The 27,622-nt window shown below is 57.6% G+C and overlaps 1 protein-coding gene across 6 annotated transcripts; it reads right to left on the reverse strand.

Annotated features, from left to right (window-relative positions):
- Positions 1–1,119: 1,119 nt before the first annotated feature.
- Positions 1,120–27,341, reverse strand: BCL2L1 (BCL2 like 1). Of its 6 annotated transcripts, none has more exons than XR_016347062.1 (4): positions 26,001–26,084; positions 24,850–25,526; positions 1,499–3,911; positions 1,120–1,215 (listed from the first exon to the last, which is right to left on the reverse strand). XR_016347062.1 is itself a non-coding variant. In XM_006129948.4 (3 exons), the coding sequence occupies exons 2-3, from the start codon at positions 25,399–25,401 to the stop codon at positions 3,774–3,776; spliced, it is 690 nt and encodes a 229-aa protein (XP_006130010.2). In that variant the 5' UTR covers positions 25,402–25,526; positions 27,256–27,341; the 3' UTR covers positions 1,120–3,773. The 6 variants fall into 6 exon arrangements, 4 of the variants coding, with proteins under 4 accessions (XP_006130010.2, XP_006130009.2, XP_006130008.2 ...); XR_016347061.1 differs by having other exon boundaries at positions 1,257–3,911; XM_006129948.4 differs by lacking the exon at positions 26,001–26,084 and adding an exon at positions 27,256–27,341 and having other exon boundaries at positions 1,120–3,911.
- Between the last annotated feature and the right edge of the window lie 281 nt (positions 27,342–27,622).

A 27,622-nucleotide genomic window follows, 5' to 3' on the forward strand; every position in this document is an offset into this window, starting at 1 on the left:
TCAGTAGCATGTGGCAGGGCCCACCGAGCACCCGCGGGCTTCGAGCCCCTTGCTCAGCTCCCAAGGGGAATAAGGGCTGGAGCGGCTCTCGGAGCCCAGGACTTGGCCACGCCAGGTGCTGGGCTTAGGCCCCCCTTCTTCTAGTCCACAGAGGGAGGGAAGCCCCTCCGGCTCCTGCTAACGGCCCCTTACCCTGGCCGGGCTGGGCTGGGTTCTCCACTGCGGCCAGGCAGGGCCCAGGACTCCGGAGGTCAGTGCCGTGGGGGGCTGGGCTGGGCCAGGCAGGGCCCAGGACTCCGGAGGTCAGTGCCGTGGGGGGCTGGGCTGGGCCAGGCAGGGCCCAGGACTCCGGAGGTCAGTGCCGTGGGGGGCTGGGCTGGGCCGGGCAGGACCCAGGACTCTGGAGGTCAGTGCCGTGGGGGGCTGGGCTGGGCCAGGCAGGGCCCAGGACTCCGGAGGTCAGTGCCGTGGGGGGCTGGGCCGGGCCGGGCAGGGCCCAGGACTCCGGAGGTCAGTGCCGTGGGGGGCTGGGCCGGGCCGGGCAGGACCCAAGACTCCGGAGGTCAGTGCCGTGGGGGGCTGGGCCGGGCCGGGCAGGACCCAGGACTCCGGAGGTCAGTGCCATGGGGGGCTGGGCCGGGCCGGGCAGGGCCCAGGACTCCGGAGGTCAGTGCCGTGGGGGGCTGGGCTGGGCCAGGCAGGGCCCAGGACTCCGGAGGTCAGTGCCGTGGGGGGCTGGGCCGGGCCGGGCAGGACCCAGGACTCCGGAGGTCAGCGCCGTGGGGGGCTGGGCTGGGCCAGGCAGGGCCCAGGACTCCGGAGGTCAGTGCCGTGGGGGGCTGAGCCGGGCCGGGCAGGACCCAGGACTCCGGAGGTCAGTGCCGTGGGGGGCTGGGCCGGGCCGGGCAGGACCCAGGACTCCGGAGGTCAGTGCCGTGGGGGGCTGGGCTGGGCCAGGCAGGGCCCAGGACTCCGGAGGTCAGTGCCGTGGGGGGCTGGGCCGGGCCGGGCAGGACCCAGGACTCCGGAGGTCAGCGCTGTGGGGGGCTGGAGGGGCGCGACCCAGCCTGTCAGTGCCCGGTGGGCACGTCGCGCAGGAAGCACAGAACCACACCCAGCTCCACCTACACTTTTATTAATAGGATCGAGCCTCCACCTGCAAATCCAAGCGTTTCCGCCACAAGCTGCGTGGGGAGTGACGGCCGCACCCCCGGCCTGGGAGAGGCTGAGTGGGGAGTGACGGCCGCACCCCCGGCCTGGGCAGGCCACGCCCCACCCCGCCCCGGGAGAGGCTGAGTGGGGAGTGACGGCTGCACCCCCGGCCTGGGAGAGGCTGAGTGGGGAGTGACGGCCGCACCCCCGGCCTGGGCAGGCCACGCCACCCCCCGCCCCGGGAGAGGCTGCGTGGGGAGTGACGGCCGCACCCCCGGCCTGGGCGGGCCACGCCGCACCCCGCCCCGGGAGAGGCTGAGTGGGGAGTGACGGCCGCACCCCCGGCCTGGGCGGGCCACGCCCCACCCCGCCCCGGGAGAGGCTGAGTGGGGAGTGACGGCCGCACCCCCGGCCTGGGCGGGCCACGCCGCACCCCGCCCCGGGAGAGGCTGCGTGGGGAGTGACGGCCGCACCCCCGGCCTGGGCAGGCCACGCCCCACCCCGCCCCGGGAGAGGCTGAGTGGGGAGCTGAGTGCGCAAGGGGGTTCTTAGTGTCTGTGGGGACTTGCTGTCTTGCCCAGGTCTCCGGGGGGACGTTGCTCAGCCCTGGGGCCTGCGCCGCGCAGAGGGGCCCGGCGGTGCCACTGGCACCACACATAAATACAGACGTACAGTTAACAAAAATAGCATTCGACTCTTCACACGTGAATAAAACTACTCGGGGCTGTACAGCAGAGCACAGGAAATCCCTACACGGAGCAGCCCCGCTAGCGCCGAGGGGCGCAGACGCTGGGCAGCCGGGAGCGCTTCACGGCGATGGAACACGGCCGCAGGGCCCAGCCCCTCCGCAGCAGCTGGCGGGGGGAACAGGAGGGGCGGGGCCACAAGCGGCAGAGTCCAGTGGCTGCCGGAGCCCTCAGCCAGGTGGGGCACGGCCCAGGGCCAGGACAGGAGATGCCATGCCTGCGAGGGGCGAGCCCGCACCGGAGGCGGAAGGGCTGAGAGGAGAGCCGGACAGGGCTCCCGCCAGGTGTTGCTGTGTGAGCAGGACAATCAAGGGGAGCACCAGGCACCCTAGAGCCTGGGGGGGAGATCAGCTGGCTCCGAGCACTCCTGGGGGCAGGGGGCAGCTCCCTTCTAGAGCTGGAAATCAGCTAAGTGGAACCCCTCAGGAAGGCAGGTATCTTCCGCCGTCTCCATCCCCTGCCGCCTGGGTGGCCCTGGCTGTGCTCTGAGCTCCGAGCTCCATATACTCCAGCGTCCAGGCTCCTGGGGGGCTGCTATAGGTCCCCACTCCTGCTGGCTCCATGGGGCAGCTTGCACCACTCGCTCTAGCCCCCCAAACTGCCTTGAGGCACAGCGAGGAGGGAAGGCAGATGGACACGCTGCTGCTCCAGGAGAGGGGGGAGAAGCAGCCCCACTTTGCTCCTGCCTGGCCTGGGCAGAGCAGCGCTCACTAGGGCCCATGAGCCGCAGGCCAGCCGAGGCAGGGAGCCCAGCCCAACGCCAACATCTCCCAGGGGGCTGCTGCCAACACAGGGGGGGCTCCAGCTACGAGTCCCCCGTCGGGCACTGGGGGGGCTCCATGCAAGCAGAGCAGGCCTGGGCCCCACAGTGGGACATGCCGCAGCCATTTCCTGCCTGGCTGCCCCCTGCGCAGAGCAGCCATGCCTAGCGCCTGCTGAGAGCGGCCGAACCGAGGGACGTGGCTCCCCGGGGGGGCGGGGCGCTCGGGGAAGGTGCAGCCAGGGGCACAGGGCAGGAGGCGGCACAGTAACCCGCTGCAGAAAGCTACATTCATCGGGAGAGACCAGCATGAGGGCGCCCCTGCGCCCAGGCCGGGCAACACCCCTCAGCCAGCCCAGGGCGGGGCCGGGGGCTAGAGGCGGTGGGAGAGCAGCACACGGCCCTGGGGGGGGGGGTCTCCTGCAGCAGGAGGGAGGGGGGGATTAGGCCCTTCAGGGCTGAGGAGATACCTACTGTAAACTCTACCCCTTGCCTTGAAGAAAGGGTCTGAGGCCTGCTCAGGGCAGACCCGGGGCCTGGCTGCACCTGAGCCCTTCCTGCCTGCTCCAGGCACTGCCCACAGCAGCCCATCAGCTGCCCTTTGGGCCGCTCCCCGCCCCCCCCAAAGGGCCAACAGCGGCTCTGCTCTGGTCAGTCATGGGACACAGGGACACTGCCGGGAACAGCCTTCCAAGCGCAGGGCACTGGCTAGACACACAAAGCCTGGGAAGAGGTGGGGCTGCGTGGGGGGCAGGGCTTGGCCCTACAGCCTGCCTCCGACACAGCCACCCCCCAAAGCTGCTGCTCCCCCCAGCAGTCTCCCCCCCCAAGCCCTGCTGTTTGGGACACGGGGCGCAGGCGGGAGTCCCCAGCAGCCGCCAGGGAGCAGGCTGCAGAACAGCTGCCTTGGGCTCAGGGGCTTTTAAAAGCAACAGTGACTGGAGACAAGGCTAAGCGGGAGCCGGTGGCACCGGGGAGAGGAGGCGAGGCGAGACCCTGGGGCAGGAGGCTCTGCCCGGGCTGCAGGCAGGGGTGCTGCCCTTGGAATGGTCCCGCCGCTCTGGAGCGCAGGGGCCCGGGGCCATCCTGGCGCTGGGGGAGGAGTCCGTGTCCAGCTACTTGCGGCTCAGCAGCGAGCCCAGGAGGAGCACGCCGGCCACAGTCGCCCCCGTCAGCAGCCACCTGTTGAACTGCTCCTGGCCTTTCCTGCTCTTGGCAGCAGCATCGTTCCCGTAGAGATCCACAAAGCGCTCCTGTGGGCGGGCGAGAGAGAGAGAGAAGGGTTAGGGGGCTGCAGGGGCCCGGGCCGTGGGGCTGCCACGCCAGTGACCAAACGCAGGCAGAAGGGGGGTGCGAGGGGCTCCCCCAGGGCTGCTCCCTGGGCACTCCTCAGGGTCGGGGGCACTGCGGGAGGTGACACTGGGGCTGTGGCTCGGGCAGCCTGGCCTTGAGGTGCCAGACTCGGTGCCGGTGCCGAGGGCCAGGTCATCCCCACTGACAGGCCACATGCTCATTCAGAGCCACCGGGCCCCAGCGCCCAACTCACGCACCATCACGAGCGGCCCCCTCCACTGTGGGTCCTGCTGCTGCCTCGCTGCGTGCCAGGGGCTGCCCCTTCCGCCCCGTGCCGCTCTCCCTGCCCGGCGGGGCCGGCGAGCCTTGCTAGGCAGCATCAAGGGGCAGCCGCCTGCCCTGCGCTGGAGCCAGCTGAGCAGCAAACCAAGGGAGACACTCAGGAAATTCCTTTTATTCAGCTCCGTGCCGAGGTCTGCCCACGGCGCGGAGGCTGCAGAAAAACGCCGCCCAGGAGGGACTGGGCCGGACTAAGACCTGCCCCAGCTCACAAGCACGCAGTCGGAGGCAGCAGGAAAATCCGGGACGAGACCCGCGGAGCCGATCTCCAGCATGGGGGAAGGAACAACGGGTGTGTTCCTGAGAGGGGCGGGGGGGCGTAAAACGCAGGGGAGGGGCAGGTGCGCCGCTTCCCGAACTCGCACGCAGCAGGAGAGGGGCAAAGCTCCCAACAGGCTCTGCCTCAGGAGCGTCCTTCTGCCAGGCCAAAGCGGGCCCAAGGGGACGATTTCAAGACGAGCTATGGAGCAAGGAGGCAGAAAGCGCCTGCGGGGGGCAGACTTTGCCCATGATCTGCGGGGCCTCTGCCTTCCCGGCCTGGCCCCAGCAGCGTGGGGACTGTACAGCGACAGGAGCGGTTTGGCCAAAGGACGGACAGGGCGTTAAACAAGTGTAACCCCCCCCCCCCCGTCAAACGTTTCCCAGGGTTAAGGCCCAGGTGTGACTGGCTGGAACAGGGTCTGGCAGCGAAGGGCTGGAACCGCCCTGCGCATGCTCCCTGCTCCAGCCCAGGTGTAACCGATCCAGGGCTCGCAGCTGTTGGCCTGTTCACAGCGGGGCCCGGGGTCCAGGGCCATCAGATCAGGGCCCCGAGGTGCAGTGTGGGCACAAGGAGGCTGCCTACGGCAGGGGAGCCCTGGCCAATGGCTCCTCCACGGGCTACCCCGCTAGCAGGGAACGAGACCCCAACTGCAGCTACTCTGCCACGCTGCCAGGCCTGCACTTGCCCTTCGCTGCGGGTATCACCCTTCCCCCAGGCGCGCCAGGCCTGCCAAGAGTGGGAGCTCCCCAGCACTCCTCCCGCCAGCACGACCTCTGTGTGTCTGCCCAGGGACCGACCTGCCCCAGGCCGGGCCAGCACGGGGCCCAGGCAGCATCCGAGAGCATCAGGCGTTTCTCAGCAGCCAAGGGGGTGGGGAAGAGGCAGGAGGTTGGCATGTGTTCTCCCAGCGGGTCAGGCGTCCTCGGGCAGGGCACTGACCCCACAGACACACACGCACTGCCTCCCGCCCCCACACAGTCTGAGCAGGGAGAGGGGGAAGCACAGGACCAGTCATGAGAGAAGCGTGTGTCTGAGGGGGAGAACGTCACGCAGGCAGGGCGGGGGATGCCCCTCAAGCCCAGCTGAGTGCAGGGAGACAGCGGAGCTTTGTTTGCAAGGAGGCTGGACGGGGTGAACCATTCCCTGATCGGCGCCCAAGGACGAACGCCCCCCGTCTGCGCTCTGTGCCCACTCCCCAGCCAGCGTCCCGCGGCAGGGAGCGTCTCCCGGCAGTCAGCAAGGACACGCTCCGGGGCCAGTTCGGGGAAAGGGCGTGTTCTGCTCCACCAGATCCCCGGAGCCGCGGGGCACAGGGCACAGTCTGAGGCATCTGCCAGGAATGCAGCCACCCAGGGCTCTGCCGGTCCTGGCCCTGCTCCTCCAGCCAGGGGATGGCAGGGCCCCCGCCCATCCAAATGGTGAAATACACGGAGACTTCAAGCAGCCAGCCCAGCCCAGCTGGAGGGGGATGGGGAGAAGGGGCAGGACAGAACCAGGGAGAGTGGTGGGACCAGCTGGGAAGGTAGCAGGGGAGAGGGCAAAAGGCCACAAAGGTTTTGATTTGGGGGGACACGTTGGGCAACCCCACCCCCCACGTGACACATGCCCCCCTGCCAGGACTCCTCTTCCCATACCTCCTGGCAACAAGAGCTCTCCCCGTCCCCCCACTCGGCTACGCAGCCCGAGCAGCATCCAGCCAACGGCAAAGCACCGTCTGTGCAGCTGTCTGGGGGGCTGGCGGGGCTCATGCCAGCACGAGTCTCCCCAGAGGGGCTGGGAGGCTCGTTTCCCGGGCTGGGTACACATGCACCCCCGGCTCCGAGCTCCCCAGGGCTGCACAGATGGAGAGCAATGCCCAGAGCCAGGGCCCCGGCCTGCAGTGAGATGCCCAGGAGCGGCTGCAGGAAGGCAGCTTGAAGACCCCCAAGGCCTCTCCTTGGTGAGAGGCTGAGTCTGGCTCTAGAGCAGGCCCCGACACCTGCCCAAGCAGCCAACGGAGTCTGGCACCAGCCTGAGATCGGAGAGCGGCTGAGGCGGGCAACGCCTTCTCCTGGGCGGGCCAAAGCCAGCGGGCCGGGCAGGACCTCAAGGAGATGCCTCCCCAGGCCTGGGGATCTGGCTGATCCTCTGGGCCCAGAGCACATGAAACAGCAGCAGCTCTGCAGCCACGCCCAGGACACCCAGACCCTCCAACTCTCCCAAGAGCCGGGTGCTCCAGGAGCAAGGACCGACCCCACACACAGGGATGGCGCGGCAGCTGCCAGAGGGTCTTCCTGATCCATACAGCCGTGCCGCGTGCAGGATTCCCACGGGAGCCAGCAGGAGCAGGCTACCTCGCTACTGAGACAGGCCTGAGCCTGTCAGAGTGCGGAGGGGAGAGGGGACCCTCCTGCCACAGAAGGTAGGTGGCATGGCTGTGCATCGGAGACAGGGGGACCTGCCAAGCCAGGCCTGCCGACCCAAGAGCCCCAGCAATCCTAGGGGTCCAAGTTCAGCGCGCAGCCAGAAGAACTTTACCCCGGCAGCCCCGAGGTTTGTCAATTACCAAGCACGCCGCTCGGCCAGATTAAAGCAGGAATGTGGCTTGCGACCATTTCCCAACCCAGCGTTCCAGGGAGCAGGCACATCTGAGGCGAGCTCTGCTCTCCTCCTCGCCTCTGGGGCGGTCACGGGCCTGCTCCTTCTCTAGGGCACAAACGGCAGCGCGCCCGCCTAGGGACCGCGAGTCAGTACCGCGAGCAATGGTAACGAGAGCTCCCCAGCCTCGCATCTCCCCACGCACAGCACCCACGGGCCCCGGACAGGTCTGCTCCCAGAACGCCCTGTGCTGCGGACCAACCTGAGCCAGGCCGAGGGCCCCTTCCTCCCCCTCAGGAGCGGGGGTTATTCGATTCAGGCTGCCATTTGCCCAGCAGGAGGCTGCAGTCAGCCAGCCAGACTGGAGCAGCACAGATAAGCTCGGAGTGACCCCGAGCGAGCGTGTCGCCTTATTGTGCGACGCACCAAAATCAGACAGGCAGCAGCTCTCTGCTAAATCCCCTCCTGAGCCTCTAGGTTCTCCCAGGCCCACAGCTGTGCGGAGGAACTGCATGGGACACCTGGTGATGTCCCCATGAACAGCCAGACAAGACAAGCTGTGCCTGTTGCTGAGGTCAGTTGGGTGGGTTTCAGTTCCTAAGCTACAATATTGATTGACAAGTAGCTCAGCCAATTGCTTTTAAACGGCTCCTCCCCATAAGTCAAAGAAAATACAGCTCACCTCCCCCCATTCCCTAAGTAGATGTGAAGCATCCACAACCCTCTCCGGCTCCATCGCAGAGCACCCAGCCTTCCCCGCCTTGCTGTGTGCACAAGTTAAGATTTTAATAGGCAGCCCAGCTCCAGCCTGAAATAAGCGAGGATCTGGGGATTTTCAGAGGCTTTGCACCTGCTGGTTCCCAGATTGAATTTGGCCTGAAGCCTCTCTCGTTTGTTGCAGACCTTCCCTTTTGTGGTCTGCCCCCACGAGGCTGCTGCCGAGATTGAGAAATGTGCAATTTCAAAAGCAAGTTTTTCACTGGCCTGTTTGGAACAGATGTGTGTCATGTCAAATCCCAAGCCATCTCAATGCGTGTGTGGCCTGGAGCAAATCGCCTCCCCTCTCTGCCTCGATTTCCCCTGGTAAAACAGGGCTCAGGTTACCTCTCAGGCCTGTTAGCGAGGCCAAATTCGTTCCTGTTTCCATAGGGCGCCAAAGCATTGAACACGCAGATCACATTACAGCCAGCTGGGCGGGGCCGATCCAGTTGTCAGAGGTGCACTTTGGTTACAGCCTCGTATACCCTCTAAATCAGGGCTACTCAACTTTGGAAGCCCCGGGGGCCACAACACACGCCCAGGGCCGCAACTTAAGTGTGGTTGCATATACATGCAAATATATGCAAATAGCTTCCTTCACACCGACAGACATGAATACAAAGCACTTGCCACAATGCCCCAGCACTCCCGGCACCTCCTCCCTGGGGGCTAATGAAATGAAATATCGGTAGATCCTAGGCATTTCCCTGGCAGTGCGGACTTCTGCTGACTTATACCGGGCGCCCCAACATTCTAGCCTTTTTCTACGCGATTCTATTGGGAAGGATGTACCAGGTGGGTCTTTAATTCCCAGCCCTTTAAAGGAACCCAGAAGGCCGCTAGGTTTCCGTTTAGAACTACCACTTCCTTTGGGACCGCCGACGTGCTGTATCGTACCCCTCGTTCCGCTGCTGGGAGGAGCAGACAGGACATGGATAGATTTAAAAATCCTGCCCAGGGAGGGGGGGGGGGAAGAGAGGGGGAGAGAGAGAGAGAGGGGGAGATCAGGATTCTTGTATATTTCCAACGTCCAACCCATTACAGCTGGGCGAGGGAAGGTCAGCATGATGTGTGTGATGAAAGAGAAAGAGAGCTCTGAATCTGTTGTGCCCAGCTAGAACACGGGGATGCAGCATTTCCCCCTCCAGGACTGAAAGTTTGCAACGCTGGGCACGTCGGTCTTAACAATTCTCTCTTCTCTCCGTAAAGGGGCAAGAGGCAGCAGGCAGTCTCCAAACCTCTGTACCATGCAGAGAGGTCCAGGGGCTGCAGGAGCCGGGGGTGACCTACTTCAGGAGGTGGATGAAAGGGAGCAGGGGAACGGATGCTGTCATTCATGCAATGCACTCCAAACAAAGTCTCCCTGTGGACAGACGCTGAAAGGCAGCGGGACTGACACAGAACACTTCACGCTTCTGCATCCTCAGTGCTGGCTGGAGGGGTCACCCAAAAGAGGCATTAGGGGGAGTATACAACCCCCCTCACACAAGAAAGGGTGCGGAAAGGGAGACGTCTCCCTTTCCGGAGCAGATAAGCAAAATCCTGGCCTTGCTCCACCAGAATCACTGTTCAGCTCCCCTGGCACCCCAGATGCCCAGTCTCTTTCTACTGGGGCAGTTATGACAACTCACTCCCCCCAAAAGAGCCCCAACACTTTGGGCTGCAGGGTCAGGGGAAGCCCTCTGCTGCCACGGAAGTTGTTACTGCTGCCCCAGCATCCTGGCACGAATGCAGAAGCTCCTCCCTCCGCAAACAGCCGTGTTGCATGGAGACGCAGGACCCTGCCACTCCAAACTCCATGCTCAGGGCGTGTGCCGCTGCCCACCCCCAAATTGTGCACGTCGGCAGAGGCATAGTCAACCCCCCCAACTTGCTGAAGTGTATCTGGCAACGCAGAAGGGTCCGTGCAGTCATTCTGTAGCTTCCCAGCCTGACTGCTCCCGATCTGCCTCTGAGGCAGCCCCAGCTGAGAACAAGAGGACGGGAGAAGACAAAGGCACGTCTCTGGTGGTTTGCTACAGAGCATCTAGGTCAGGTGCACCACAGCCTGTCCCCTCCCCCCCCCACAGACGCTGCCTCTCTGCATCCTCAGAGGAAAGACCCAGGCCTTTGTTCTTAGGGCAACCAATAGCACAGTGCTGGGCTGTGGGGGAAGGGAATCAAGACCGTGAAGATCCTTGTATCGAGCCCAATGCTAGAAAGGGGGAAAAAAATCCTTGTTCCTCGATACAGATCTCAAGCACCCCCTGGCTCTGCACTAATTAGGCTTCCAGGAAGGGGGGGCGTTACCAGGCAGAGGGATAACACACCTCAGTAGCTGACAAGCTGCCATATTTGCAGAGATGTGCTGCACTAAGGGACGTAGACAAAGTCTCATCACAGCACCAAAAGCCGGCACAAAGTGAAGAAACTGAGAAATGAGTCTCTCTACTTGGTAATAAAACCGGCCCCACAAGACACGGCAGCTGCAGAGATACCCTAGCACACAGAACTGTGCCCGGGAGCCAGAACGCATAAGGAAGGGCCCTCATTAGGGTTGGAGAGATGAAGCAGGCTGGCTTGGCAGGGCATGATGGGGCAGGCGGGCGGGCCTGGCGTTTTGTTCCTATGTTGATAGATCGCATCTTGCTCGGAGCTTGTGGAAACCCTCAGAATTCTTCTTGGAACTGGACTTGTTTTGAACCGCTCAGTTCTCAGAAAAAGTGTTTGCAAAGCAAAAGATAAATGGCACTGGAGCTATCGGGCAGTCCAGGCGGGGAGGGACAGCAGCTGAGGAGCATGGAGCACCTTGCCAGCACTGGACAACGTGCAGGGCACGGAGCAAGGGCCACCCAGCTGAGCACCCCATCCCTTCCACAGAATTCACTGGCTTCTGCAGCCCGGCTACAGTGCATGGTGCGCTGCCCCTCCCAGCCTGGATCCCAGGCCCAGCACAAGCCCAGGGCGGGGGCAGGCAGGGCAAGGCTGCCTTAGTTCAGGATCTGGTGGGCTAGGAAGTGCAGGTCTCCTGGTTACCTTCCAGTTCATGCACTTACCTAGGGCCTTGCTTCCCTTATGCCTGAGGTCTAGCCCCCCAAGTGTCAGTTTCAACATCTTCAGCCCCATGTTCCGGATCTCAGACTAGTCCTGACATGCCCAGATATTTCTAGCCTCCCCAGTCACCTGTATAGGGGAGGAAATGTCTGAAATTCCTGGGTTGCTCCAATGACGACTCTAGGACAGCAACAGCACGTTCGTTCGTAAGAGGATCATGGACATTAAGTACTGACTCACCCCATCCTCCCAAGGGTATGTTGTTCTACAGTAGGCTCTCTCTGCACCCCCCCCCCCCACACACACACCCAACAGATACATAGCCTGGATGGGGCAGTAAGTGAAGGTGGAATAGAAGTATTTATACCAACAGACACTGAGGTGTCTCCTCACCTCCAAATCAATCAGGAACCATCCACTGGTTCCGCAGGGCAGTTCAGCACCTCCCTGTATTTGTTCCTGTCACCTCCACCCTCCTTGCAGCCCTGATGGTCAGAAGACGTTGTGCACACACAGACTCAGATTCACGGCTCCCTTCATCACCCGACCAGGGACAAACGCCAGAGGAATCCTCATTTCCAGCTGCAGCGCCGAAAGCACGAGCCCCATCGAACACGTGCTGCAGGACCCCCCACTTTGCATATCTATTTAGATCGGTAAAGCAGGCAGCTCCCAGTCACCTCACCCACCCTACCACACAGCACCCTCTGGGGCGAGAGGCGGCAGGTGTTTAAACAGTGCTAACAATGCTCCTCCGGTGGAGCGCAGCCAACGGGGCATGAAAGAGCTTCCTCGGTAGATACCACAATCTATCAGATTGGAAATGCGGCCAGGACTCTGGCATTCCCCCCTGGCGAGACTGGCAGGAGGGCTGCTTTATCACGAGCACCAGCCCTGAGAGCCGGGTTCCTTCCACTCTCTCGTGACTAGGTAACTACCTGAAACGCCAACACTGGCCAGGTGGGACGGAAATAAACAGGGACCAAGGGGCAGCAGGAGGAGCAGTACCAGGACAGGCGAAGAGGCAGATGCAGGGAGTTAACCCGTCTCGTCTCTTTGGGCAGCGCCACGGGGCTGTGCCATGGCCGGGGGACAGAAGAGAGCAGGGAAGGTACCGGGGAAAGCAGAGATGTGGGTCCCTGAGTGTGGCGAGTCCCTCCTCTAGCAGAGGAAGCGTGAGCAGAGACAGGGAGGGAGCCGGACCCTTTGCAGAGCGAGTCTGGGCAGGGCTCAGAGAAAATGCAAACGGCCTTTTACCCGGAACATTCCACACGGAGGAAACAGGCAGTAAACTAGTCCCAGGGCCACACCTCAGGCTGCTGCTGCTCCTGCTTATTTACAGCCCAAGCCTGTCCAACAGGACCTGGCCCGATGCAGTGACCGAACACACGGCGGGGATGTGAAAGTTGAACCGGTGGGGGCTGGAGCAGCTCCCCACCTGCAGGGGGCAAAGGCTGCTTCATCAGGGAGCGACCCGCCTCCCTGCCCTCCCCTCGAATCAGTGAGCCAATTAAACAGGATTTGACATCCCTAACAGGCAGCGGGGTGACTGCCATACACGCAGCTCTCTCCTCCATCCCCGCCACGAGATCTGCTTGAGAAAGGGAGTCCTGAGAGAGCAGAGCAACGTGAGAGCCAAATGCTCCGCAAATACACGAGGCTTCTCGAGCAAGACTCGCACGCGCTGTCCAAATATTAGCAAGCTCTCCACACCACCCTATCACGTGGATCGTTACTGTCCCACAGAGCAGTTTAAGTGAGCAGCCCACGGCAGAGCTGGGAACATAACCCAGGGCTCCTGACTCCCAACTCCAGCCACAGGACCCAGGTTCCTTCCAACGCAGCTCTGAGTGGCTCTAGTCCCGTGCCCGCAGAACAGCAGCTGTGTTGCTGCTACATTATGGATGACGCGCGCCAGCCCGCGGCCAGGAATTCGTAGCCATGTGCATTTGGGAGCCGTTCCACACAGAGCGGAGACAAGGTGTGCCACAGGAAACGCCCTGGTGCAGCGGAGCCCTGAAAGAAGAAGAGCTGCCCCTCATTGGAGGGCTGCTGGCTCCCCACGTGGTATTGGCATGTCCAAACCTGCACATGACGCTCAACGGGGAAAGGCGCTTTCAGAAAAGCTGAAAACAGGAGTATTCCCAAAGGCTGCCGCTAGAATGCAGTAAACACAGCTGAGCGGGCGCCCATGTGACTACTCGGGCTCAAGAGGGCTCCCAAAGGCCCCCAGCGCCAGCTCTCCCCGGCATGGAACTGGCTGACAAGCCCCCTCCCCCATGCGTGGCTGCTCAGACAGCCCACAAAGCCAGGACCTGGCGACAGGCAGCAGCGACGGCCACGCGGCTAGAACCGCCTCTGCCACCCAGCACCACGCTGGCGAGCCAGGGAGCTCCGAAAATAAGCCACCGCCGCCCCTCCCCCTCCCCCTCCGAAGTCAGGAGAGTCTGACATCAGAGCCAGGCCTTGTTCCCTTTCTGGTGCTGCGCCGCACAGGGGGACACACAAGTGCAGCTCTGCTTTGCCAGTCACTCCCCACCAGCTTCCACCGCAGAGGGGAGACGCACAAGCAGCGTCCGTCCGCAGGTGCAGATGCTTCAGGGACTCCGTTGTAACTGTTATGCAAATGACTGACCTCCATGGAAGCAGCTGGTTAATTTCAATTACAATAGCAGGGAATGCTGCCTTGTTCCAGAAGCAGCCAGAATGAGCCAGAGTCTTGTGGAGAGATAAACCCTCTGCCCTGGTAAAGGAAAAGGGTTGAACGCCCCTTCCTCCCCCCAGCAAGGCGGACACTAGCTAGCACCGGGCTGGCTGTTCCAGTTTGCATAAGGGCTCCAGCCGGACTGGGAAGTGCAATAACGCTCTAGAGTTCAGCGCACGCTACGGCCAAAGCCAGGCCTCTGCTAACCAGAGACAGTCACTAGCACATTCCATTCCTAACCCTGCTGCCAGGGACACTTGTCAAACAGGTTTCATCACCAGCTTCCCGGAGCGTACGAGGGGCTTGCACCACTCAGGAGGACGTGCGCCCACCAGCAAATTCAGCCTTTCCCAAATGTACACAGAGAGCCGCAGCCCCGCTCGCCATCCCAGGAGTCAGCCCGGCCTGCTCTGCACACGGCAGCCGAGACGTTCGCTCTATTGCAAGGGAATCAGCCAGCAGGTTAAATATTCATGTGCAGCAGAACCAGAGCTGGCACGAATGCCTAACCCTCTTGCCGCCAACTTCCACCAGTGAACGTTATTTCCCTCAGACCCTCTGGGCCACTGACCAGAACCGGGGTCAGGAACACACAGGAGCGGGAGCGCCGGCAGCCATGAAGCTGTAACCCAGAAGCACAGCGGGGAACATGGAGGTGGAGCCAGATCCACTGAGGAGATTAGCCCCTGCTGGGAATGGGATTGCCTTTCCTTGAACTAACCCCCTTAATGCCTTTTGGAAAACAACCTCCATGCAGCTTCTCCCCACTGGACAGATGGCGTCTGAGCCCCAACAGGGCAGACCAGTCTGCTGGCCGTTCACATCTCAAGACTCCTTGTCTAGCCTCACAGCTACGTGGAGCCGAGAAGGTCTTAGTGCAATGGCCATGCGCCTAGTGAAGCGGTTGTGTAACGGCTCCCAGGGAGAAGAACCAAGCCATGTTTTCACCCACTCACACTCTTCGCCCCCAAACATTAAGAAAGTTCCTGTATCCTTCTGGAGCTGGGTATGAGGCAACAGGAGGCCGCTTTTGCAAGGACCCTGAGCTTCGCTGGACCCTGACACTGCAATCACATTCCTCATGCTCTGGGGCCGAAGCGCGCCATGCGCGGAGTGTGATCTTGTCACTTCTGAGGCAGCTCAAGACTGGCTGTCAAAACATGCTCCTGTGACTCGTGTTCTCCCACACAAAGCACGCCCTGGGAAAGGGCTAGGTTTGGGGGTAGGCAAGAAATGAGGACCCACTTCTCCACACACAGACTGGACCCACTCTGGTTTAAATAGGCTGTCTCAGCCCTCTTCTCTCCAGGTAAGTCCTTAGACCTCCCTCTCCCTGCTGATACTCCCAAGGGAGCCAGAGCAGGGCAGGGAGCTGCATTCCTGGAAAAACTTAAACAACAAATAGTCTTGCAGCGCCGTAAAGTCTAACAAAACATGTAGCTGGGATCACGCGCTTTCCCGGGCACAGCCACCTCTTCCGATGAACGGGCTTAGAAGCGGGTTGTACCCACGAAAGCTCATGATCCCAGCTACATTGTTTGTTCATCTCTGTTTGTTGTTTTTTAAGTTTTTCCAGTTACAGACTCACCCGGCTCCCCTCGGAGACTTTTGAATGACTGAGTTCCTGTTAGTCCATGTGAAACGTACAGTGATCAGCCCATGAAGTCACAAGCAAGAACCCTCCTGACCAACAGCAGAGGCAGGCAAACAGGATGCCTAACATGTGAGGCAAACTGCTGCAGCCAGAGAAGGTTCCTCCACGGGACTCTGCTTTGGGCCTTCGTCACCCCCCGGAAGCAAAAAACGGTCTCATCCAATAAGGCCTTGGTGAGCCACGTCACTGCCGGATGGAGCAACCAAGTCCTTATGGCCACGGGGTTCCAGAATCGGGTGCCCTCCCTACATGAAGCGGGGCCATATACACACAGCCTCCATTTCTTGGCCAGGGACCACGCGCCAGCACAGCTCGCCACTGCCGGAGACAACAGCGTCACCACAGCCTGCCCGCCAGCCGCAGGCCAATCCCCCGCTCCCACGGAAGCCAAGGACTTGTGAGCGGGCCCAAGATCGGGCCTGTATCAGCAGCGAGACGGTCCCAACAGGGAAGGAGCCAGCAAGCCAGCAAGCCCTTGCTCTAACGCCAGCATGTGCAATGGGGAGCTTGGCAGCTTGCTCCTGCCTGTGGTTGGGCGGGGGAAGCAGGGGAAGGCCGGCACTGGTATCAACAGCGGGGTGGGGAAGAGACCTTTCGTTCTTCTCCCTGTGCTCCAGGTGCTCAGACACCTGTGCTGTCAAACAGACAGTTCTGCCCGTTCCCCTCTCGCCAGCCCGTGCCCACGATTCTATTTCCAACCAAGTCAGCCCACCCTGCACCTGCTGCTTTCGTCACGGGCACAGCACCCAGCGCTGTCCAGAGCCACCCCTTCATGCCTGACAGAATCCCGCATCGCTAGAGCGGGCTGGTCTCCCTCCAGACCCGTATGCAGGAATGTCGGGGGGGGGCTGTTTTTGTAAATGAGGACCACAAGGTTGTGAATGCACCCCCCACGATCCCCCAAGTAAGCGGGCAATCAGCCCCAGCGTCCCCCCGGCTGGTCAGAGCACGGTGCAGGCAGCGCGCCAGAGCATGCTTACTTGCAGGACCTGGAGGGGGGTGCTTTCACACCCTTCGCACCCCCAGGTACGGGCCTGCCTCAGAACACCAGGTGACTTTGGAGGAGCTCAGCTCCTCCGATGCAAATGTTACCGCCACGTATCTACTCCCCGAGTCTGGATGGCAACTGGAAGCCAGGTGCCTGGGGCAAAGAGAAACTGGCTGCCCTTCCTCCTCTGATCAGGCTGGCCCACGGACTAGACCCAGCCTCTTGCTCCCTGCTGACACTCATGTTGGAAGGGAAAAATGGCTGCAAGTGAGCCCACAGGCGCTAACCACGCACACTGAGATCAGGAGAGGAGATTCAGCTCCCCGGTCAGCCACCCCTCGGCTTCCTTTGCGAGAGAGAAAACAAATAATCCCAGAGGCAGCGGGAAGGGCTCTGGTTAAAACTCCAAAGAGGCCTCTGAATTCCATCCACTCCTCCCTCCCTCTGCTAGAGGCAGGCGCCAACACGGAGGGCGTTTGGGTTCCTATTAAAGGGATCCTGAGAGACAGCAGTGGCTCAGTACACGTGAGCATATGCCTGGGAGAAAACACGTGCGGATGTAAAGATGCTGGCTGCATGGAGGAGCTGTACTGGGAGTTTCCGCCTGGAGGATGCCCTTCCCAGCACTAGTGAGCTCCTGTATTCGCTAGCTAAAATAAACACGTGGATAAAAATAAGTGAAATGCCTAAAAATAAAGAGCCAAGCAAGCCGTTTTCTGCACCAGATCTAGGTCACCCAGCGCACCAGCATGCAAGTTGTGGCAGCCGGCACACAACCGTCCCGGCCTCCTGAATTCAAAATCAACATGTCACTCTTCAGATTTTCCTGCCACGAAACTCACACCTGCTCCCCAGTAACCCCCAACTGGAGCCATCTGTTAACCGCTCTGCCCTCCAGTCAGCTTGGGCTGTTTTGCTTGTGTGGCAAACGGTAACCTTATCCCCCACCTGAGCGCTGCAACAATAACACCCGCCTCCCCCCCCCCCCCCCCAAGGACGCAGCCGGAGCTGCCCTGTGCACTCAGACGAGGCTGCACTTCCCTCTTTAGAAACGGACCCCTGAGCCCGATGCTGTAAAGTGGAGACAGCTCTTCCCTTTCAGTGCCCATCACAATGAGCAATGAAACTTGAGGAGGTCTCATGCTAATCAACAGTCACTGGCACAGCGTAGATAGGATGGGAGGGGAGGTGTCTGAGAATGCTCAGAGATGAGCACTCTGGCCTAGGACGGGAAAGCTAAACAGACAATCCCACGTCCCATGGTAACCTGCCTGCGAGGGACCAGAATGCTTCCCTTCCCTGTAACCTGTGCTCCTCGATAGCCACTGCAGAATAGTGGGTTTACAAGAGCAGCATCCATGCCAGGAGGGGAGCGGAAGAGGAGAGCTCTTGCTACCACCCAGAGAGAACACCACTTAAAGCTCCTGCTGCCATCAGTGTGTGCAGATTATCCCAGTGGTGGGAGGGAGGGACGGTGAGATCTCTGCCTACCAAGGCTGTTGCTGTCACCGAAACAGCCAGTATCAATCAGCAATGGCTCCCACTTTTGTTCTCAGCCTTCGGAAAGGTTCTTGGATGAGCCCACCCCACTCCTGCCTCCCCTCTCAAGCCCATCAATCCAGTGTCTTCCAGGACTAGTTTAGCTTGGTAGAGCGGTGCTCCTGGCGCTCTCCGGAGACTATTCCCACAGCATTCCTACTTGACCTCAACAAGGCATGTGTGTGTGGAGGGGAGCAAAGAAGAACCGCAAAGGCCCCGAAACATCACATCACCACTCAACCTCCACACTCCGCCAAGGGCCTGCTGCGTATGTTCCTTTCGACTTACGTCAAGGGAGGTCTATGTTCTTGCTGACAGTCACCCCCAGAAACAAGGTGTGGCTATGCGTGACAGGCACGTGCAGAGGAAGCAGCAATGATGAGGGACCGACCCTCTGGCTGGGTCAGACAAGGGCATCGCAATAGCACAGACATGCAACGACCAAGGGCAGCTCACGGTCGGAGCCCGAACTCCAATTTCAAACAGCACCAGCAGAGAAGGGAGACTCAAGTTAACGGGAGCAGCTAAGAATCAGTAACTGTGTGAAACAGGCTGGCAAATGCATCTTGGGGTATTTTTAAAGTACTTTGTTCTTTGAATCCCAGGACCTCAGAGAACTTCACAAACATGAGTTCTTGCAGTTCACCGTGCAAGATAGCGAAGAATTATCCTTTTACTAGGGTCCAAAGTAGGGAGGTAATAGTGTAGTTGATTAACCGCTTAATTGAGAAGCAAAAGCTTATAGGTTAATGCGATAGACTATACACATTTCCCTCCCCCCACCCTTGCCAGTACATTTTTTAGCAGGCTGGCCAGCAGCCCAGCTGAGTTCTGGCTCATGCTGGGTCCAGAACATACCCCTGCTGTGTCTCTGCATTTAAACTGTATTAGGAGCCAGGCAGCCTGGCTCAGTTCCAGCTCACACCGGGTCGGGGAACGCAGGCCCCCTTTAAACAGGGGCTGCTGCCACCCCGTACTGCTGCCTCTTTATCAGAGGCAGCAGTACTGGGTGACAGGCACACAGGGAGCTGATTATTAAACTGGCTCCCCTTGTGGACCAGCCTCCCGCCTGGCACCATGTGCTGCAGCCTCTGATAGAGTGGCTGCCAGCCCCGACCCTGGGGACTGTAGAATAGTTGAGTAACCAATAAGGAGTCATGAGGTTACTTGACTATTCAAGTAATATTTAACAGCCCTAGTCCAAAGGGGTTAAAAGACCTGCTCTGAGTCACTGAGTCAATGACAACAAGGAGGTGACAGATGAGGAGTTCGAACATGCAGATTCCTGCTTTGATCACATACCCACAAGAAATATAATCAGACTGTCCAACACAGAGAGACACCGCATAGGAAACAGACAGGGAGAGAGGGGAGGCAGAACCTGAGGAAGGGGGCTGAAGAGTGAAAGTCTGCAAAGATTTCTTTCCATCTTTCACTTTTTAGCAGGCAGGAATTCTGCTGCTGGGCTGGGACAGGAAGCAGCACTGGAAGTCATTCCAATGGCATTTCCTGAAGAGCTGTACAGAAAAGCCCCCAGCGCCTAACCAGTTTGAGAAGATGCCAAAGGCCTACATGCTGAGCAGAGATCTCAAACAATCCCATTGTTCAGAGTGACCCGCCTGCCACGGGCCACCCTGCTTCTCCACCTGGTACTTGGTCTTCTGGGAAAAGGGAACGGCATGCAGGGAGTGCCGGGACCCACACCATTGCGACCATGAGACTGAATCCGATGAAAGAGAAGACAAGCTTCCACTGGGAGAGAAGAGAACCATCTAGTGTTCACAAGCATATTTTTTTGACCCAAGCAGGTGATGCCTACAGAGACATCTTCCCCAGCCCTAAATAGCATGTAGAGTAGACATGGGCAGGATACTTGTTGGGAAGACAGGGGAAGAGAAAATAGGAAGAGTTTGCTGTCTGATAATGCAGGTGCCTTACAGTTAAGGAGCACTTCACTGTCCCGAAGAGGAAAAAAAGACACCCTAAAGCTGTCTCCAGTCAAAGCTAACTGTGCACCTGGAGATACCGTCCTTTGGCCAAAACATCAAACAGATCACGTATGGACATTAAAGATCCCACGGCACTTCTATGTAAGAGTCTGCCCTGGCCACAGTACAATTTGCATAACAGTATTTGGCCCACATGGATTTCCTGTGTAACTTAATAAGAACACTACATTCTTCTATCTTGGCATTGATACCATGCTCATCACTGTCGTATCTGAGCGCCTAGTCTTCATTCCAGGTCTTTCATCTGCTGTGTACAGTGTTGCTGTGTGTTAAATAGCAACTACATTCCACCCTGAGATAGCTGCACTTCCTTGAAAACGTAGTGGATTCCAGCTCTCTGAAACATGCAATAAGCTATTACAATCAACGCTTACTCTAACAGCAGTTAATCTCACAGTGCTAACTACACACCAGGCCTTGGTTACCCAAGCTGTCTGATCAGACAGACAACTTCTCGCTGCCCAAACAGAAAGAGGCAGAACTGAAGACACAAACTCTCTGAGATGGCAATGAGACAAGCTAGGAACAAGCTCAGCATGCGGCTTTGCTCATCCAAGCCAAGCATGGATTTAGCATCTGCACACAGTGTAGTCAACGATTCTACCCGATCAGTCTCTAGGGCAGGAGGACTGCCTCCACCTGGTTATTCCCCATCCCCATAATGGAACAGCAATCACAGAAAGACACATGAAGAGGAGCAAAAAGCGTCACTGAAGGGTGAAATGCAACGTCTCAAGTTCTCTCTCGGGAAGACGACAGGGTGAACACCGAGCACAGTTTGCCTGTCATACGACAAGTGTCTCATTTCTCAGCATTCAAAAACGACATTAGAAAATGGACTGTCTGGAATGCCATTTTCTAGAGGGTTTTCTCCACAAAGATACACAACTCCATCCTGCCCCAACGCCACTCAGCAGTGACCAGCTGTCCCCTTTTCTAGGCTCTGTCCTGGCCGTTCCGGCTTGATTGGTGAAATTGGGCATTTGTTCCATTTGCTCTTGCCAGATGAGGATCAGTTGGCAAGAACAACCTGGACAAACATTCAGTTTTGCCAAAAAAGTGGGGTGTGACCACTGGTGGGCATGGATGAACATGCAGTGGGAAAGTGAGCGCTTATACCAGCCCTGAGCTAGAGGGAGGGCTCGGGACAGCCAACCCCGCATGCCAGGAGGGAAACATGGGGGCCGGGAAGGGTGTTGGACTGGCTGGCTTTGCACACAGGGAGAGGGGACCTGAGGCAGGGAGGGTGGGGGCAGGCTCAGGCTGGCCCCGCCCCACATGGAGTGGGGCTGGAGGAAATTCTCCAGCCAGCCCAGGGGGTGTTTTGTTTTCCCTTTGGGAACATATGGCCTCCCTAACTTAGCAGGACTGTCAAACCTGGCTACAATTCAGTGACTGGGAAAATCTGGGCTGGGCAGGTCAGAGGAAGAGTTTTATCTAGTCCACCCCCTTTGGTTTGCAGACTTCAGAGAATTCTCTTGAATATTTGTTGAGAAACGATTCCTCTATTGCATCTAAGTTCTCCCCAACGAGAAGTGTGAACCCCAACCTTTCCTTTGTTGAATCTTTGCCCATTATGTCTCACGATACTCCCGAGCCAGCCTCAATTGCTTTGCCTCCTTGGTGTTTACACATTAGGGACAGTTTGTGACGCCATCTAGCACAAGCTTCCAGGAAACCAGTACCTGAGGGCATTGTTCGTGTTACTCCAATGGGACAGCGCGCAGTGCCCCAGTCAAAAGACAGGGCAGTCAGCATCTGCAAACAGCAATAGAGTCTCCAGTTCCCAGTTATTTATGGAATTGCACAAATGTTGCCAGAGCCTTTAATTCCAGCCTTTACTTTCGGGCCAGATCTTTAGCACAAATTTAAATGAGTCACTCATCATGAATCACTCCCAGCCTTTACAGATCTCTCGGAAAAGCATTAGTCACATCCAGGCTCAGCAAGCAAGGATTTCTCTCTGATAATGGTGACCCGGCCCTCCATGCCAAGCACCACGGAAGCCCTTTCATTTTCAGCCTCAGAAAAGCAGGAACCCTTATTTGAAAGACTGTCCAGGACTACTGCTGCCTATGGATGTTACATTTAGAATAACTGGCTAATCAAAGAGTTGATGCAATTTGTATTGACTATTTGATTAGCCAATAAGGGCGCCTCCACCTCGGGGCTGTTGCTACACTTCAAAGGCGAAAGCGCTGCGGGGAGCACGAGGCCAGTGGGGGACTCAAGCAGCCCCAGCTGGCCCCGTGCTCCCTGTGGTGTTTCAAAGCTGTAGCTCTGCGTGGAGTCCAGGGTCGGGGGGACACTCAGTTGGCCCTGGGCTGCATGAGGCATTTCAAAGCAGCAGACCCCAGGCTCCATGAGGTGCTGCCGTTTTGAAGCACCCCTCCTCTTCACACCCCCCTGCTGCCTCTTTCTGATAGAGGCAGTGAGGGGAGAGGGGAAGACAGATAGTCGACTAGTGTGTCGACTTTCCGATAAACATTTGCTTATCGGAGCGTCAACTAGTCATTCCCACCCCTACGCCTGCCCTCTCTCAGAGATTGGCAGTAGTGAAATGCTGTGATACTCTAGAAAACAAACATCAGGTACATGCCAGGAACAGGCCAGCCAGAACTTGCATACATCTGATTGGGACTTGGCTACAGCACCTTTTTGTGAGAGCATTGTTTGCAGGGGCCAAGCAATAGCAAGTACCACACACACTGTACGTAAGCAGCAGTCCTGATCCACCATCACTGGGCCTGGAAGAGCATTCACTCGTGCAGACTTACCATGGGAGAGGCCAATGGTTTCTCTTTGCATGCAGAAGCAGGGGACAGTGAAAGCAAAGATATCGATACCCTCACCCACACATCAGGAGGATTCCTGAACTTTTACAGCCAGTTACATTAGCACTATTGTTAGCAACAGCAGAACTGAACAAGGGGAACAAGATCAGGAAATCTGGGGCCAAAAAGTACCTAGTGTGGACACGGGGTTGCCAGGTGGTTTCAACAAAAATACCGGACACAGTTGACATTACATCTTATTTAGCAAATACCGGACATTTCTATTTTCTTAATTTGTCTCCTGAACAGAAAAGCTCAAATACTGGACTGTCCGGTTCAAAACTGGACACTTGGCAACCCTATGAGGACAAGACCACAAGCACTACTAAAGCTATCACAGCTCCTAGTCTGGTATCTGCATAAGCCCCCGTAATGGACACACAGAAACTGCACCCTACATTTTTCTACAGAAACAGCCCAGACCTCCTCTCTGGGCATCTGCACCGCCTCCCTGTGCAAATTAGTGTGTTACACAGTTGGGCCAGCTTGCCACAAATGATACAAGCCAGCCAGGGTAGCTAAAAATAAACACAGGGATACCAGCTCAGAGCAAAACTGCTGTTCTGTCTAGCCAAAACAGCAGCTCTTAGCCATCTTAAGAGCAGGAGACAGTGGGTGTGTCAGAAAGGAAGGAATCCTGCCCCTCATGCAATCTGCTGAACAAATATTTGTTTCAAACAATGAATTTGTGCTCAGACACAAAGCAACCAAGCTGTGATACTTGGCTGGGGCGGGGGAGGGGTACTGCATTCCCAACAAGCAGAGACCAGTGACTTTCCATCAGTGATTTAATCTAAATCTCCCAGGGAGTTCATTTACAAAATCAGATTGCATTATCGCCTAGGTCTCCAGGAGACAACCCCATCGTCACCCGCAGCAACAGCCACAGAGCCTGGGAAACCTCCACTGGATCACCCCATTCCACAGCTAATCTCTAGTTTTGAAAGCCAGCCCTGGAGAGGGGAGGGATGAAACCCAGCTTCAGCTCTGCTAGGAGGACCCGCAGGGCCAGAGAGCTCATGGGCCAGAGACCGCCTGCTGAGCTGGCGAATGAGCGCCTTGGTTATTAACGTGAAGCAAAATTCAGTCTGTTTGGGCAGCCACACCCCAGGCAGATTGCATTCCAAGCATTCCTGGGCTGGAGCGCACATCCTCCCTCCTGCCTCAGCAAGGCTTCCTGTCCTGGGTCCAGTGCTGGGTGAGCGCCAAGAGGCCAGCTCCAATTCACCTGTGGCAGGTGCAGTTGCAGGGCAAGGCTGGGCTGGAGCAATCTTGTCTCCATACTCCCCTGCACTTCCTGAAGTCCCCTCTACCTGTCAGGGGGAGGTACCTGCCGGGCTGGGAAAGTGAACACTAGTCCCAAAACCACAGCTCCTCAATGGGCAAGGGAAACAAAACTCCACTGCTTAAATTCGAGTAGCTGGCACTGTCCTCCCTGTACTCTTATAGGCCTCGCTACCATGGTAGAGAATCAAGCCCCACATCCCGTGGACCTAACACGTCCATAGTGCAGGCCTTCTGGTGCAAGCACAAATCCACTAAAAGTGTCCACAAGCTCGGTGCTCAGGCAAGCAGGGGAAAACAACTGTGATTGGAGCCAGGCATACAGCAGGAGTATTAGCTGCCTCTCTTCAGGTAGTTCTAGCTATGTACTTCAATTCTCAAACAATGGGGAGGACAAATACCCCGGGGAAGAAGGCCTACTCTATTGGTGAGCAAATCAGAAGGGGAGTTCTAGTCTTCAGAGGAGAAGAGCTAGCATGTCATCCAACTCCGCTTCAAAGCCTACCCCTGGCATTTTAGGACAAAGGTGGAAGGAAGATTCAGTCCTGAGCTGGGTTCCCGACTACTGTCGGTCATGCTAAGGAACATCAGGAGCAATCCTGGATGACCGGGACGCCAAAAGGGTTTCTCCAACATCCAAGGAGGCTAAGAAGCAGAGGGATTCAGACAAGCCTGGATGGCAGGCATGGTACCAGTCTGGATTGTTCTGCCAAAATGGAGTGACCCCTTGTGGCAAACCGCTAAGAAAGGGGAAAAAGGCCCATTCGAGCTGTCTGTTTCCCTAGGGACATCTAAGACCATTACTACCATGCACAAGGCACTCAGCCAGTTACATTTTAAGCAGACTTATACAACAGTTGTCAATAAGGTCGGATGAGGGGGAGCGCGTCCCCTTGGACGCGAGACATATTCTTACCCAACCGCCATTCTCTTGGATCCAGGGATCAAGGTGGTCAGTCAGGTAAGTGGTCATCCAAGAGGCGATGCGTCCCACCAACACCTGCATCTCCTTGTCCACACTCTCCACGCACAGGGCTCCTCCAAAGGAGAAAAAAGCCACAATGCGCCCCCAGTTCACTCCGTCCCGGAAGAGTTCATTCACCACCTGCTCGAAGCTCTGGTAAGCCGTGCCCAGGGTGATGTGGAGCTGGGAAGTGAGGTCACTGAAAGCCCTCCGATACCTCAATTCAAACTCATCTCCTGCCTCTCTCAGCGCCTGCCTCACTTCGGCTGCCGGAACCCTTTCATGGGCTTCAAGGCTGTTACTGTGCCCGGCAGCCCCGTTCACTACGTGGCTGGCACCTGGATGCCAGGATGGACTCCCATTAGGGACGCTTGCCATCTCCGCCTCTTCTGCAGCCTCAGTCCTGATCTCATCCTCCCCCTCGAACCAGCTCCAGCTGTGTCCCCTCTGCGATAGCTTGTAGGAGAGGAAGTCAATCACTAATTCCCTGTTAGTGTTCGACATTTTCACATTAGGGGGATTCTCATCGAGTCCATGGTCCAGAACACGAGCTGACCAGCGTGCTTACCAGTTCCAGGCTCTGCTTTCCTCTGGGGTCAAGGCAAACCTCAGAATGTGGAGCAGACAATCTTCAGAGGGAAAAGAGAGGCATGTAAACTGTTAACACAACATTATACTCACATTTGGGGCATTAACATCAGTAGCTTCTTCCTAAACTGAGACCCTGGAGCATCTGCGGTTACACCCTAGGCAGAAGCTCAGAAAACTGATGGAAAGCCATCCATTTCGACGAGCCCTAGGCTGAAACCCCTTGGACTTGCTTCTGAAACAGCCACAAGTCACATGAAACGCAAGCAGTTCAGCCACCTCTCCATGAACTAGGGAAAGCCTGAAAGCTCTTTTGTGATGTAGCTGCGCAGAAGGTCGAGGGGTTCTATACCTCTGCAGAAGGTCACCAAAGGCTCGGTAGCCAGCCAGCCAGCCCCAGCTGCTTAGTCTCAGACTAAGCCTGAGAAGAAAAAGCAGCTCTTGCTGCAGCGACGGCGCGACCCTGCAGGCTGGAAATTTGAAAGCAAAGAGGCTTTGAAGCCCCAAGAGCTCACCCTCCGCTTGTTCCTCCATTACCTTGATTGAGTGGTGCATGCAGCTCCGCTCTGCTGCAGTAACGCAAAGAACCCTCCTTCCCGCACGCCCCCTTCCTCCCCGCCTCCCGGAGAAGATCAAAGCCCTTCCTGATTTTTTTTTTAAAGGGACCGGTACTACTGGGTGAGGTCCCTTGAAATATTGGCTTGCGCACTAAAAGAACAATGCACCGTTCTCTCACTCCTGTCAAGTAACATTTTCCAATAATTAGAGAGGCTCAGTTTAGAACAATAGCAGTTGGCAGCCAGCACGGGGGAGCTGGTTAAAGCTTTACAACATGATTTTCCTTTTTCCATTCCAGAGAGGATTATCCCTGGGCTGAGTTTCACAAGCTTCCAGGTGCATTGAAGGTGCACAGTTCCTCTTTGCTAGGTTTGAGTGCCGCTACCACCTTAGGGAATCCTTTACAGACCTCTTCTGCATTTTACTGGAGTCCCACACCCTCAACCCTACTCTGGTAGCAAAGATAGGGAGAGGAAGTCATAGAATAGTTTCAGGGTGCCCAGGAAAAGCAAGGAAAGATTGGAAGCACATTCAATCTATGCTGCCTTACTTCGGGTGTAATTAATCATTGCAGAGGGAGGTTTCCAAGGAAAGGGAATGCATACAAACACAGATCTCACTGGGAGAGACTTGAAACAAAAAACAGGACTATGTAGTTAAAGACTAACAAGACGGTTTATTAGGTGATGAGCTTTCCTGGGCCAGACCCACTTCCTCAGATCAAAAAAGAGAGACTTGGCACTCTTCAGGGAAACCCTGAAATATTACTAACGACCCCTAGAGTATTGTAAGAACAGAAATAACTCTATAGAAATGTGTCCCAGATACACTCTTTTTCAGTGTCTTGCCATCACATCTATACAGTCAACATCTATAGGCCAAAGGGGGGCCATGGCTTCCTGTATTCAGAGCTTTCTGTAACTACTTGTATTAGGAAACCTTATAGTGCCACAGAAAAATCACCAGGTAGTTAAGTCACCAACTGCAGTCACTTTCATCTCATTGCTCTTTATTAAAAGCATTTTATTTTGTTCTATGATTTTACCAAAGCAACTTCTCTCTGCCCCATTTCCACCCTGTCCTAGGTCCTACAAGGGGAAGCAGCAGAGTGGCCTCATCTCTTTTGTACAAGGATCTGTACCAAACAGGATACATAGGCTTCCCCTCAGAATACACATTGGAGAGAGAGCATACATCCGTGCTTGTACTCACCCCCTACAGTAGCTGCCGGGAGAAAGCTCTGGCCTGGGAAATCTGTTCACCGCCCCTTTCGGACCAGCTGCAGAGGAGAAAGACAACTACTGACTCAGCACGTAGGCTACTCCCTGATCCTCCCACAAGATGCATTGAGCTGCCCTGCTCCCCATCCCTCTTGTCCCTCCCCCACTAGTCTTCTAACCCTTCCCTTGCCCCACCCCCTTACCAGACCCCAGATCTTTGGAACTAAACATAGCAAGCTGCCTTTTCTCTCCAGCATTGCAGTAAGCCCTCAACACAGCATCTACCCGACCAACATACTTTGCTCTGACACTTTACATGGACCTGGGTTTTTATGGCTGTTTTGTTTAAAATCCATTCT

Source organism: Pelodiscus sinensis, chromosome 17 (assembly GCF_052426305.1).
Source record: "Pelodiscus sinensis isolate ZL-2025 chromosome 17, ASM5242630v1, whole genome shotgun sequence".
Lineage (NCBI taxonomy): Eukaryota > Metazoa > Chordata > Testudines > Trionychidae > Pelodiscus > Pelodiscus sinensis.